This window comes from Phyllostomus hastatus, unplaced genomic scaffold (genome assembly GCF_019186645.2).
Source record: "Phyllostomus hastatus isolate PE091 unplaced genomic scaffold, TTU_PhHast_1.1 phas_scaffold_21, whole genome shotgun sequence".
Lineage (NCBI taxonomy): Eukaryota > Metazoa > Chordata > Mammalia > Chiroptera > Phyllostomidae > Phyllostomus > Phyllostomus hastatus.
In genome coordinates this window covers 8,291,057-8,305,552 of record NW_025334017.1, presented here as the reverse complement: position 1 = coordinate 8,305,552, position 14,496 = coordinate 8,291,057, and the positions used below count along the sequence as shown (strand labels likewise).

At 39.6% G+C, this 14,496-nt stretch overlaps 1 protein-coding gene across 1 annotated transcript in view; it reads left to right on the top strand.

The window, feature by feature from the left end:
* GGH (gamma-glutamyl hydrolase) overlaps positions 1 to 14,232 on the top strand; it is a 28,691-nt gene extending 14,459 nt beyond the window's left edge. Inside the window, exons 6-9 of the mRNA XM_045861587.1 lie at positions 1,802 to 1,908; positions 7,723 to 7,813; positions 11,635 to 11,772; positions 13,813 to 14,232. Coding sequence (XP_045717543.1) covers positions 1,802 to 1,908; positions 7,723 to 7,813; positions 11,635 to 11,772; positions 13,813 to 13,934 — 458 coding nt within the window. The 3' untranslated portion in view covers positions 13,935 to 14,232. The remainder of the gene's footprint in view (positions 1 to 1,801; positions 1,909 to 7,722; positions 7,814 to 11,634; positions 11,773 to 13,812) is intronic.
* The last annotated feature ends 264 nt before the right edge of the window (positions 14,233 to 14,496 follow it).

The window sequence follows — 14,496 nt, the reverse complement described above, 5'->3', positions numbered from 1 at the left end:
TTTTCCTCTTAAAGTTTTTTTTTGGGGGGGGTAGTGCTGAGTATTAAATAAAGATTATGTTTTCCAGATACTGTGCTAAGCTCTTTAAATGCAATTCTCATAAATGTTAGCTGTTATTATTATAGTGCAACATATTTTCCTTGTCTGTGTACTCTCTTTCAACCCAGCTGGGGTGTACTGCAATTCAGTTCTGGCACTAAGCACCTGGAGCTAGTGCAGACTCCACAGCTAAAGGGTGTCTCCCTGATTAAACTGCCCTTATCACAGACACTAGCCTCAGTTCGTGACCCCAGGCCACCCACACTTCAGGTCAGCTGGCCAAAGATTGGAGAATTCCCATGAACCCTCTTAGGTCCCGTAATTCATTAGAATGACTTACAGAACTGAGGAAAGCACTATATCTATGTAAGTTTCATTATAAAGGATACACCTGGGATGAGGTGTGGGAGAGAATGCAGAGCTTCCACACCCTTTCCCTGTTGAGTAGTGCACATCACCCTCCTGGCATATCAATATGTTCATTAACTGGGAAGCTCATAGCAGTGGGCTTCAGTGTTAAGTGTTCTTATTTGTGTTTTCATTGCAAAGGCATGATTAATTAAATCATTGGGTATGGGATTGAACTCAGTCTCTAGTTTCCCTCCCATCCCTGGCTCAGATTCTTAAACTTCTCTAATCCTGGGATTTGTCTTTCTGATGACCAGCCTCAGTCTGACCCTCTCAGGGGCTTACTCTCGGCCTCTGCATTAGCAAGCATTACAGGCACTGCTATCCCTCAGGAAAGCCCGGGGGTTTTAGAAGCTCCCTGTCAGGAACTCAAGTAGCCAGACAAATTCTTTATTATACTACATTGTAAAAAGATAATGATTCTTGTAGGTTACTTGATCTGCGAATCCTCAGAATTTAATACTACCAGCTATTCTGTTCTCATAAGCATTTTGGATGGAAAGCAGTAGTAGTTATACATGGAACCTATAGAATGCTCTATACTTTTCAAAGTTCCTCCTCACACCATCTCACTTAAATCATTGTGAGAACCCTGTGGGAAGTGTGTGTATTAGGTCAGTCACTTTTGGTTGTGTGTGGTAAAAACCCAGATTTTACAGAAAAAGGAATACATTCCACTAAAGTGAGGTATCTTCATTATTCGAGGTACTGGGATTCTGATGGAAGCCTTTAGCTCCTTGAACAAGGGCCTCATTCAGGGACCACTGGCCTCAGGGTCTTCAATACCATTAGGAACTTCTTATCCCTTTGATGGTACTTGTGTCTGAGTGTCAGACTCCAGAGGCTTCAGAGATGTACATTGCTATTTTTAATCTATTTACTGAATAGAAAATTCTTTGCCTGGTAATTAAAAGAAAATTATCTCTCCTTCAGTGTTGGTATAGTTAACCTTTTAAGTCCCAGATGAATTTGAAAATATGTTGAAAGTTCTGGATAATTTCCTGGGAAAACAAACACATACAGATGTGGAAAATCTTACCTGTTTTTCAGTGCTATCTAGAGAACTCAGGATTCTTTTGCTCACTCTATGGCTAGCCTGCTGTTTAGCATATCAGAATAATTTTAGTTTTTAATATAGAACTTGTAGAAGAAAAGTACTTAAATATGAAGCATATTTGAATTTGTATGATAAACTAACATTATAATTGACTAGCATACCGCTGTAGAAATGATGTGTTTTGCTTAGTTATCTTCATTATATCTTAGTAATGACCTCTCTTTGGCAAATAGTGACTTCAGTTGATTTAATTTTTGCTATGTTTAAATTATTTCCCTTGTATGTAAATTATTTTAGATGTACTGAAGAGTAGAATGTTCCAGAATTTTCCTGCTGACTTGTTGCGGTCATTAGCAGAAGAGCCTCTGACTGCAAATTTCCACAACTGGAGCCTCTCCATGAAGGTATCGCATTAATTATATAATAAAATTAATGCAGAGGATCCGAGATGGCAGAGCAGTAAGGGGAAGCTACACTAACCTCCTCCCAGGACCAATCTGGAATTAACTAAATTGTAGAGAAAGCATCCTGAATAACCAACTGAACACTACAGGAGAGAAGCCTTATAATCATGGATAGACAGAAGAAGCCACTTCACCACAATGAGAATGGTAGGGAGTGTGGCGACATGAGAGGTCTAGCTGGGCCCCCAATGGTAGCAGCTGAAGATCTGGAGCAATATTTTAATGGCTCCCTCTGGGAAGTGTGAGGTCTAAACACCAAGCTGGGCTTCTAGCCTACAGAACCAGAGCCAAAAAGGAACCCAGATAACATCCACCTGTGAAAAGCAACAGTGTTTCTGTCTACTAAGGAGAGATGTCTGGAGACTCAGAGAGCCTCCTGAAGGGCCAATGCACAAAATTTCATTTGCAACCATTCACCATGGGCTTCAGAAGTGAGAGGCCAGAGTGGACTAGAGATACTTGAGAAGAATTGGGGGTTGGTGGCTCTGGGGAGAGAACTGAAGGAACAACCATCAGGATCCCTGTGCTGAGTCATTCCCCATACTGCAGGAGCCATCTTGCTCAGGCAGAGCTCTCATCCAAGTGGCATCAACCTGAGGGGAAGCAATATCCCTGCCCACAGGAATTACTCTGCCCCACCATGTGGTGCTTAAATCGGCTGTCAGTTACATCTTGATTAGTTTAATGATTGACCAGTTTAAGGATGATTAGTTTAACAACGCAGTCGAAAAATATTAAGCAGCCAAAATGGGAAGACAAAGAAATGGACTCCAAATGAAAGAACCAGAGAATTCTCCAGTAGAATTAGATGAAATGGAGGCAAGCAATTTATCAGAGAGTTTAGAGTAATGATTATAAGGATACTAAAAAGCATGAGAAAGGACATAGAAACCATAAAAAATGGCTAGTCAGAAATAAAGAATTCGACATCTGAAATAAATAATACACTGGAAGGAATAAACAGTAGGTTAGATGAAACAGAGGATTACATTAGTGATTTGGAAGACAAGGTATAAAAAAACACACAGACAGAGCAGCAAAAAGGAAAAAGAATTAAAAAAAGTGAAGCAGAATAACATCCTCCTGATGGGAATGCCAGAAGGAGAAGAGAGTGAGCAAGGGATTGAGAACCTGTTTGAAGAAATAATAACCAAAAACTTCCCTAATGTGGTGAAGGAAAAAGACACACAAGCTCAGGAAGCTCAGAGAGTCCCAAACAAGTTGGACTCAAAGAGGCTACCTAAGACACATCATAATTAAAATCACAAGGCTTAATGAAAGGGGAGAATCCTAAAAGCTGCAAGAGAAAAGCAGATAGTTACCTACAAAGGAGCACCAATTAGACTGTCATCTGATTACTTACCAGAAACATTTCAGGCCAGAGGGGAGTGGTTTGAAATATTCAAGGTGATGAAAAACAAGGACCTACAACCAACACTACTTTACCCAGCAAGGTTATCATTTAAAATTGAAGGAGAAATAAGGAGCTTCCCAGAAAAGAAAAAGCTAAAGGACTTAACACCAAACTAGTATTACAATAAATGTTAGAGGGCTTGCTTGAAGAAAAAGAAGGAAAAGGGAAAGAAAAAAGAGGAAAACAGTCAAACAATAAAATGGCACTACATATGTATCTATCATTAATCACCTTAAATGTAAATGGCTTAAATGGTCCAACCAAAAGACAGAGGGTAGCTGAATGAATAAGAAAACAAGACATATATATATATATATATATATGTCTATATGTATATATATATATATATATATAGACATATATATATATATGCTGCCTCCAAGAGACCCAGGTCAGATTGAAAGATACATATGGACTAAAAGTAAAGGGTTGGAAAAAGATATTTTATGCTAATGGAGAAGGAAAAAAAAACTGTGGTAGCAGTACTTATATCAGACAAAATAGACCTGAAAACCAAGGCTTTAGTGAGAGGCAAAGAAGAACAATACATAATGATAAAGGGAACAATCCAAGAAGAGGATATAACTCTAGTATACATGTATGCACCCAACACAGGGACACCTAAATATGTAAAGCAATTCTTGTGGATATAAAGGGAGAGATCAACAGAAATACAATCATAGTTGGGGATTTTAACACCCCATTGACTTCAATGGATAGATCTTCCAGGCAAAAAATTGATAAGGATACAGTGGCCTTAAACAGCACACTAGATCAAATGGATTTAATTTATATCCTCAGAGCATTCCGCCTCACAGCAGCAAAATATACATACTTTTCAAGTGTACATGGAATATTTCCTAGGATAGACCACATGTTAGGACACAAAACAAGTCTCAATAAATTGAGGAAGATTGAAATCTATCAAATATCTTCTCTGACCATAATGGTATGAAACTGGAAATCAATCACATGAAGAACACTGGAAAGCACTCAAAGACATGGAATCTAAATAACATGTTATTAAACAATGAGTAGATCAACAATGAGATCAAGGAAGAAATCGATAGATACCTTGAAACAAATGAAAATGAGGACACAACAATCCAAAATCTGTGGGACACTGGGAAAGCAATCCTAAGAGGGAAATTCATAGCATTAGAGGTCTCGTCTCAAAAAAAAGAAGAAAGACCTCAAACAATCTAACTTCACACTTAATGGAACTTGAAAAAGAACAACAAAGCCCAAAGTAAGTAGAAGGAAGGAAATGATAAAAATTAGAGCAAAAATAAACAAAATAGAGTACACAAAACAGTACAAAAGATCAGTGATTGCAAGAACTGATTCTTTGAAAAGATAAACAAGATTGACAAAACTTTAACCAGACTCATCAAGAAAAAAAAGAGAAAGGGCTCAAATAAATAAAATCAGAAATGAAAGATGAGAAATAACAATTGACACGAAAAAAAGTACAAAGGATTGTAAGAAACTTTTATGAACAACTATATGCCAACAAACTGGACAGTCTGGATGAAACAGATAAATTCCTAGAAACATACAATCTTCCAAATCTAAATCAGGAAGAACCAGAGAATCTGAACAAACAAATTATACCTAGTGAAACTGAAGCAGTATTTAAAAAGCTCCCAACAAACAGAAGCCCTGGACCAGATCACTTCACAGGGAATTTGCCAAACATTCTAAGAAATAACACCTCTGCTTCTCATACTATTTCATAAAATTCAAGAGGAGAGAAGGCTTCCAAGCTCATTTATGAGACCAGCATTATCCTAATTCCAAAGCCAGATAAAGACACCACAAAGAAAGAAAATTACAGGCCAATATCTCTGATGAACATAGATGCTAAAATCCTTAACAAAATATTAGCAAACTATACAGCAATATGTCAAAAAGATAGTACACCATGATCAAGTGGATTTTATTCTGGGAATGCAAGGTTGGTACAACATTCACAAATCAGTAAATGTGACTTATCACATATATAAAAATGAAGGATAAAAACCACATGATCATATTAATAAATGCAGAAAAAGCATTTGATAAAACCCAGCAACAATTTATGATAAAAACTGTCAGCAAAGTGGGAACTGAGGGAACATACCTAAACATAATAAAGGCCATGTATGACAGACCCACTGCCAGCATCATACTGAATGGGCAAAAACAACAAGCATTCCCCTTAAGATCAGGAACAAGATAGGAATGTCCTCTTTCGCCTATGTTAACTCAGCATAGAACTGGAAGTCCTAGCCACAGCCAGACAAGAAGAAGAGATAAAAGACATCCAAATTGGAAAGGAAGTAGCAAAACTGTCTATGTGCAGATGACATGATTCTGTACATAGAGAACCCCAGAGATTCCACCAAGAAACTATGAGAACTGATAAATGAATTCAACAAAGTATTAGGATACAAAATTAATATCCAGAAATCAGTTGCATTTTTACATGCCAATAACAGACTAACAGAAAGGGAAATTAAGAAAACACTCCCATTCACAGTTACTTCAAAAAGAATAAAATACCTAGGAATAAGCCTAACTAAAGATGTAAAAGACCTGTACTCAGAAAATTATAAGACACTGAAGAAAGAAACTGAAGAGGATACAAGTAAGAGGAAGCACATACCATGTTCATGGATAGGAAGAATTAACATCATTAAAATGTCCATACTACCCAAAGCAATCTATAGATTCAACACAATTTCTATGAAGATTCTAATGATGTATTTCACAGAACTAGAATAAATATTCCACAGATTTATATGGAACCACACAAGGCCCCATGTACCAACAGAGATCCTGAGAAAGAACAAAGTTGGAAGAATCATGCTACCTAATATCAAACTGTATTATAAGGCCATAGTAATCAAAACAGCATGGTACTGGCATAAAAATAGTCCCATAGAGCAATGGAACAGAATATAGAGCCCAGAAACAACCCACACCTTTACAGTCAATTAATATTCAACAGAGGAAGCAAGCACATACAATAAACTGAGGATAGTTTATTCTATAAATGGTGTTGGGAAAATTGAACAGATACATGCAGAAGAATGAAACTAGGCCACCTTCTTACACCACACACAAGACTAAATTCAAAATGGATCAAAGACTTAACTGTTAGATCCAAAACCCTTAAAATCCTAGAAGAAAACATAGGCAGCAAAATCATGGACATTGCTCATAGCAATTTTTTGTGGGACGTATCTCCCCAGGCAAGGGAAACAAAAGAAAAAATAAACAAATGGGACTCTGTTAAACTCAAAGGTTTTTGTACAGGTAAGAAAATCATCAACAAAATATAAAGACTCCATAGAATGGAGAACATATTCACCGATACATCTGATAAGGGGTTAATATCCAAAATTTACAAAGTACTTGTAAATCTCAACACCAGAAAAACAAACAGCCCAATTATAAAATGGGCAAAGGACCTTCTCCAAATAGATACTTCTCCAAAGAGGACATATAGGTGGCTCATAGACATAGGAAAAGATGCTGAACATCACTAATTATCAGAGAAATGAAAATTAAAATCACAATGAGATGCCATCTCACACCGGTCAGAATGGCTACCATCAATAAATCAACAAACAAGTGCTGGTGAGGAGCAAGTGCTGATGTGGAGAAAGGAGAACTCTTTTGCACTGCTGGTGGGAATGCAGACTGGTGCAGCCACTGTGGAAGCAGTATGGAGATACATCGAAAAATTAAAAATGGATCTGCCTTTTGACTCAGCTCTCCCACTTCTTGGAATATATCCTAAGGAACCCAAAACACTAATTTGAAAGACATAAGCACACCTGTGTTCATTGCAGCATAATTACAATTGCCAAGATATGGAAGCAGCCCCAGTGTCCATCAGTGTATGAGGGGATGAAACATCTATGGTACATTTACATAATGGAATACTAAGCCATAAAAAAGAAAAAAAAATTACCCTTTCAAACATCATGGGTAGACCTGGAGAACATTATGCTAAGTGAACTAAGCCAGTCAGAGAAAGACAAATACCATGTGATTTCACCCATGTGGAATCTAATGAACAGACTGAACTAACAAGAAAAATGGGGAGAGACTCAGATGGAGAGCAGGATGACAGCTGGTTGGGGGGACAGGGTGAGGGAGTGGAGGGATTGAGTAAGAAAGAAAAAGATCTCATGGGCATGGGCAACAGTATGGTGGTTGCTGGTTCATTGGGGTATAGGGGACTAAATCCTAATGTAAAAAAATAGAATAAAGGTTAAGTTAAAAAAAGAAAGTCATGCACTTAGATTAATTAAATGAGTAATTATTTTTGTTTTATTTTTGTACTCCAGAATTTTACGAGGAATGAAAAATTAAAGGAGTTTTTTCATGTATTAACTACAAATACTGATGGCACAATTGAGTTTATTTCTACAATGGAAGGTATGTATCACCCTACATGGACACTTTTTTCACATATTATGTTTATATTAATCTTAATTTTACAGTTGTCTTTTTTGTGAATAAAACCATGTTAACTTTGGGGCCTTAAGAGAGAAGTGAGTACACTTTTGGAGACAGGAATTGTGTTTTCCCATGTTCCAAAGCATGTGGTGTACCTGGGTCATCTTCTGGTATGGGGTGGTGAAGAAGGGAAGCAAGACTGATGAGATAAATGGAGAAAGTGGCTTCTCATTCTTTTATTTTTATTGAATTTATTGGGATGGCATTGGTTAATAAAATTATGTAGGTTTCGAGTGTACAATTCTCTAGTACATCATCTGTGTACTGTCTTACGTGTTCACCACCCAAGGTCAAGCCTCCTTCTATCACCACTCGTCCCACCTTTACCCTCTCATGCCTTCTCGCACCCGCTCTTCCCTCTTGTAACCATCTTACTGTTGTGTGTGTCTGAGTTTTTCTCGATCTCTTCACCTTTTTCACCCGGCAGTATTGTGGGGTCAGCACCCTGATGCATTCTTCTCCAGGCAGCAACAAAAGATGTAACTGACGTACAGAAAAACGTTTTCCTAAGTACATTGGTGAAGTGGCAAGACATTAAGGATACTCAGGCCCAGACCTCCAAGAGCTGAGTGGAGTATTTAGGTGGGGCCACTTGGAAGGAGATGATGGGGTGATTTCTCCTGGAATCTGGAAGGCAAAGAGCACCAAATGTCTCTGCTTGGTTTTGAACCAAGAAGCTAGTGGATGTTAGGCGAACAAGACGATCACTACACCGCAGAGACCTGGCACTGAGGGAGTGGGATGACTTAAGCATTCTTAATGATAGGCTCGAGTGTGTCCTGCATTGTACTAACTGGGAAGTTGGAGAAATCTCAACTCAAAAATTTTGTTTCTCAGACTGATAGCGACCCTCCTCCTCCCACATGCATGGCAGAAGCAAATAGTAAATAATTCTCTGTGGGGGAACTTAGGTTTATCTCAGACTGTAAGGAATTACCATATTATGAGGTTTTAAGAAAAGTGAGCAATTCCTAGCCAGAAAATCACAAATGAATAAGGAAGCAACATACCATGAATGAGAATTTGCAGAAACAATAGGCCGGCAGCCTTTGAGCTGATGAGGCTGGTGAGTGCTAATGAGAGGCCAGGGTACTGTGCAGAATAACCTGGAATAAATTGGAAGTAGCTTGGGTTATTCAAAGATTGGCCATATCACTGGCTCGCTTCTATGGGGAGGTCAAACCCCTAAGGGTTTAGATGCAATATCTGGGGAATCCTGGGGAAGGTTGGTCAATCCAATCTGAAGTGGATTTATCACCTGAGTTTATCATCTTCTCTTCAGCCGTGTTTCCCCTCCTGTATTTTGTTGTTTCAATCAATAGCATTGCCATTCAGCAAATCATCCCAAGTTAGAACCTGGGGGCTGTCTTTGACTTCTGCTCTCATTCCCCACATCTAGAAAATTCATGCCATCTTCCACTCCCCAAATTCTTCTTAGATATATGACCTCCTCTGTCTCTGGTCCGACTTGTCCAGCCTCAGTGTTAACCACCTTGCACCTGGACCGTTGCATTGCCCTCCTCACTAACCGCTCCCCAATTCCACCTTCTAGCCTGCCGCTGCTGATCCCCCCGAACTGCCCATCTGATCACACTGCTTGGGGAGCACTCCGCAGTGGCTCTTCAGCACTTGGAGGATAAAGTCTAGATTTGCCAGGTCGTTTACTCCGTGATGTCTCCCTGCCTGCATCACTAGCTTGTATTCCTGTTGGTGCATGGCCCTCACATAGCAACGTTTCTTGCCCCTGTGTTTTTCCTTATGTCTGTCCTCTCTGAAAAGCTTCCCTTCCTCCCTGCTCCCGATGAACTCTTGGCTGTCCTTGAAGACTCAGGTCTGGTTTATCTCCTGGAGGCCATGTGTACCCATTATTTTCCCTCTCCGCATTTTCAGCACCCCTGCTTTCTACTTGCTCCGTGCTACCTAGGAATATCTGTTTTTGCATTTAGTTGCTGATGTTCTATCTTTCCCCTGTGTCTAAAAGCTCATTGATGGCTTGGACTGTGTCTTATTATTCTTTGTATTTCCAGGACCTTGTATAAACCTCAGTAGATATTGAATGAATGGCTGATCATTTAAATGAAGGCGTATTGGGTCAGCAGGCAGGCAATCCAGCCCCAGGGTGCCTCTGCTGCTGGCCGTGCCATCACGCCAAGCTCCTCCAGACATCTTATCATCTGACACATGCCCGCACACCTGCTAGGTGGGAACACCTGAGATGCTCTATAATTTGCATATTTTCTTTTCATTCTCCACACTTTTGTTCTAAATTAGTGAAGTAGAGCATGATTCCTGCAGTTTTCAGGAATCTACACTGTTCTTTTAATAATGTGCTTGGCTAAAGAAGAGTGACTCTCGCCTGGTGATTCTGTCAGTATGTATGTGTGTAGCCATTCACCACCCATTTGTCTGTCTGTCTGTCTGATAAACCCTTGTTACAGTTTACTACTTAAGACTCTTCTTATTCTGAATAATACATTTTATGTCTCAAAGAAATATATTAGACAATCTTCTTCCAGTTCACTGTGTGTAACCATTAATTTTCTAATCACCTCACCTGTGCGTCTCCTGCTGCTAACTTCACACGTGGTCCCGGACGAGAGAGAAAGAAGGTGCAGTCACAGGGTGGTAGAGAGACAGGAAGGGGTTGGATAGAGTGACCAGAGCCACTGGCTGGTAGGTGGTTTTCTCTTGTGACCCCCAAGAAGGCAAGGATAGGTTTCCTCCTGTGACACGATGTGCAGTGACAGAACCCTGCACTCTGTGAGAGGACAGTGCTCTTTTCCCTGCGTGGTTCTGCTCTCAGCTAATTCTCTTCGTTTCTGCAAGTTCTTCCCCATGGTGGTCATAGCTATGATTTCAAAGTGAAAATAATAGACGGGAGATTTTTTCGCCCCAATTAAAATGAGAAAAGGAATATGTGAGAAGAAAAGATGAGTATATAAATTTTACAGAAGGTAAATATCTATACTCAAAGTTTTAAAAAATCATGGACTTTTTAAGACATGTATAAAGATAGAGCCAGTAATATAATGACCCCCCCAGGTACCTGTCTTAGGTTCCAATGACTATCATCACTTATGTGGCCATACTTGTTTCATCTCTACTTTTTGTTTTTTGAAGTAAATGCTAGGGAATCATCATTTTTATCATGAAGGTATTTAAGAATTCTAAAAATAATTGAACTATATCACCAAAAATCTTTCACACCAATTTTAAACTTTTACAAACTATTTTAAAATTGGCACCATGAAGTCGTGAACCGTCCCAGAGTCTGAGAGAAAGCCACGGTTCAGACCGTGGCTTCAGAGACGAGCTGGCTTGCATGGAAGGTACCAGATGTGCTGCTGCAGTTCAGTCTGACAGGAATAGGGCATCGTGGGAGGGGACGGGAATGTGGTGTGAAGTAGGGGGAGAAGAGACCCATCGTGGGAGACACTCCATGTGCACTTGACTGGTAAACTAGGGTATATTCAGAGGTGCAACTGCTTTACTCTACTCTGATTATCTAGTAAAATGAATAATATTGCAAATTGTAAAAGATTGAAAATCAGCAAAGTACTGTATTGTGAATTTTCACATGGACTGTGAACGGAAATTCTTTAGCTTGTGTCTGAGAATGTGCACAGTTTTACTTTGTCTGACATAGTGAGTTACGGTATTTTTACATAGGACAGAAAACGTAAGTAACACTGTAGACATTCTCACCACTTAATACTTACTAGTTTGTGTTCTTCGTGCAGGATACAAATATCCAGTGTATGCTGTGCAGTGGCATCCAGAGAAACCTCCTTATGAGTGGAAGAAATTAGATGGCATTTCCCATGCACCTAATGCTGTGAAGGCTGCATTTTATTTTGCACAGTTCTTTGTTTCTGAAGGTAATATGTGGGTATATATTTATCACTCTATTGGTGTGGTTTTGAAGAAAATGCTTTCATCTGAACTTTTGTATACTCTTGCTCTGCAAATGCACTGTTTTGAACTAAAAAAAATCACATGAAAGCCCTGAAGTCAAGCTATTAGGCATTCAGAGAAAACCAGGACAGTAATTTCAATTCACAGTATTGTACGCTTTAAAGTGGGCTGAATTCTTCAACAATAGCACGAGGAACGTTGATTTTTTTTTCTTTCTTGAATACTTTTTCTTTAAGGTTCTCTTTCCCCAACGAGTCTTCTTTTTAGGAATAATGCTTTAATTATAACATGTCCTGAGAATGAGGTATTTTTTCAAGGCCGTTATATAAACTGAGTATATATTCGTCCTTCTGTGATTTTAAGGCCACCCACCTGTAGGCCTCGACACATTGGAAAAAGTTAACAAGCTTTGCTTGTTTTTTCATGATGAAAACAGACATATTCATACTGTTTGTGGGTAAAATTGAGAACTTAGTTGTGGATGTGTATGTTTTAGTTGAGCTAGCCCGAAATAAGACAGAGCTACAAACAGAACTTGCGAGGGTCAGACCTCACTCTGGCGAGTCATGGCCGCTGAAAATGTCTGCGAGCCTTGCAAGCGTCTACCTCCAAGCTTGGCCGAAGGTTTAGCAACTCTCCTGCCTCACTGGCAGGTAAAGTACAGTGCTTCTTCCTGAGTTCGCTCTGGATTAGACCCCATATTAAAAAAAAGTTCTTCCACGTGTAGCATTAGCCCCACTAATCATCTTCATGCCCCGCGTGTTGGGTAAATGACAGCAGGGTAGAGCAGTTTGCTGCAGTATTTTCCCTTGGCAGGCTATCACTTGATCTTTATTTTCCAATATCCTTCTTTTTAAACATGCCATAAAAGCCTGTAGTTCCTTTACCTTGACCTTAGGGTAAAACCTGAGCCTTTGCCTCCTAACACCCACATTTTACCCCGTCCACTTCTCTGTGCTTCTCCTGTTTCTGTCTGATCTGTGCAAATTGCTTCACTTCTGCAACTTTGCCCATTTCTCCATCCTCTTTACTGTTGAGGCATCTCAGTGAAGAGAGGCTATAAAGACATTCCCATCTACGACTCTGTGTGGTAAGTGGACCAGACTGGAGCATTAGGACTTTGCCCTATTTATAGGAGTATCTCCATCCCTAGGCTTTGCATCAGATCTCATGTGCAGTAGGCACGTAGTAAGTGTTTGATGAGTGGGGTGTGAGCAGCATGCCCTTGGCTCTGGGGCGGGGCAGGTGAGCTGCTGTGTCAGCCACTCTACTTCAGGTGCTGCTTTCTTTGGGGGGAGTTCTTCTGTAAGGCGTGTTTCCTCTTGGGTGGTATTTTCCCACTTAATGCCAAAGATAGGACAAGGTGTAATAAAGTAGCCTTTCAAAAATTATGAGGGGGGACCCCTCACAATATGGAACTTGTTCATAAAACATTGTGCATTTATTCTTGCATGTTTAAACTTCAGCCACCTTTAAAGTTCTCTCCATTTGTTGCAACACCTGTTGAGATGTTTTTCCCACTGCTCAGAACAGTTTTTTTAACTCATTGATTTTGACACCTTTTTGTGCTTCTGTTGTTTTTTGTTTCACCTCTTCCACATTGGTGAAACATTTCCCTTTGAGGGCTTCTTTCATCCAGGGAAACAAAAAAAGTCACTCAGGGTGAGATCAGGTGAATAGGGAGGGTGGGGCATGGGGGTCATGCCTTTCCTGGGCAAAAACTGCCGAACACTCAGCATGGTGTGCTTAGGTGCACTCGTAAGTCACCCATCATGAACTGGGCAAATGCTTTGAGGGTCTTCAAAAAAAATTCACTGAAGCTAAATGCAGCCTCTCACAGCAGTGCCAGCTGGTACACTGATACAGGTGGGTTCCTAGAGCACTGACCTAGTGGGGGAAGCCTGTACTACAAGGGGCCTGCCCTCCAGAAGATAATTCCATTTTGGGGGGGTCCCCTAGTATATCCTGACTGTAAAAAAATTCACATTTTCTTTCTCTTGCAGCTCGGAAAAACAGTCATCATTTTAAATCTGATGTTGAAGAGAAAGAAGCACTGATTTATCAGTTCTATCCAGTTTACACTGGAAATATTTCTTCATTTCAACAAACTTATATATTTAATTGAAAGCTTTCAGTATGTTAACAGAAATTTTGAATAATTCCATGATGAAATTGTTTTACTAACTTGATACTCATGACAGTAATAGAAAGCCACAGAGATTTCTTTTCTGTGATTTTACTGGTTCTGAATTATCATTCAATATATTTGATTATTTATATCAAATTTGATAATCAGTGAGGCAGATAATCATAGTGTATTTCATGTAAAAGCTTTGATCTCAAAATTAGAAAAAATTTATTGAAAATACAAATATTTTTTCTGATTGATGCTAGAAATAAATACCACCCCCTACCTAGCCAAACCATTCTTGCTGAAGCCTCGTTAAATCCTGCCTGTAGTCTGCTGTGGTATCTGTCTTTTTGAGTCTCAGGAGTATTCAGTGTGGTGTGTGTGCTGGGTGTGTATGTGTGTATACATGCACCTATATTTCCCCTCCTGCTGTTAGCTCCACAGTGAAAGCAGAGTCTGTGTCTTGAACTATTTTATCTCCCACAATGTCCAGCACAGTGGGCCCTCAGTAAGCCCTTGTGACTATCTGTGAATGAACTTTGTTCCATGGAAAATA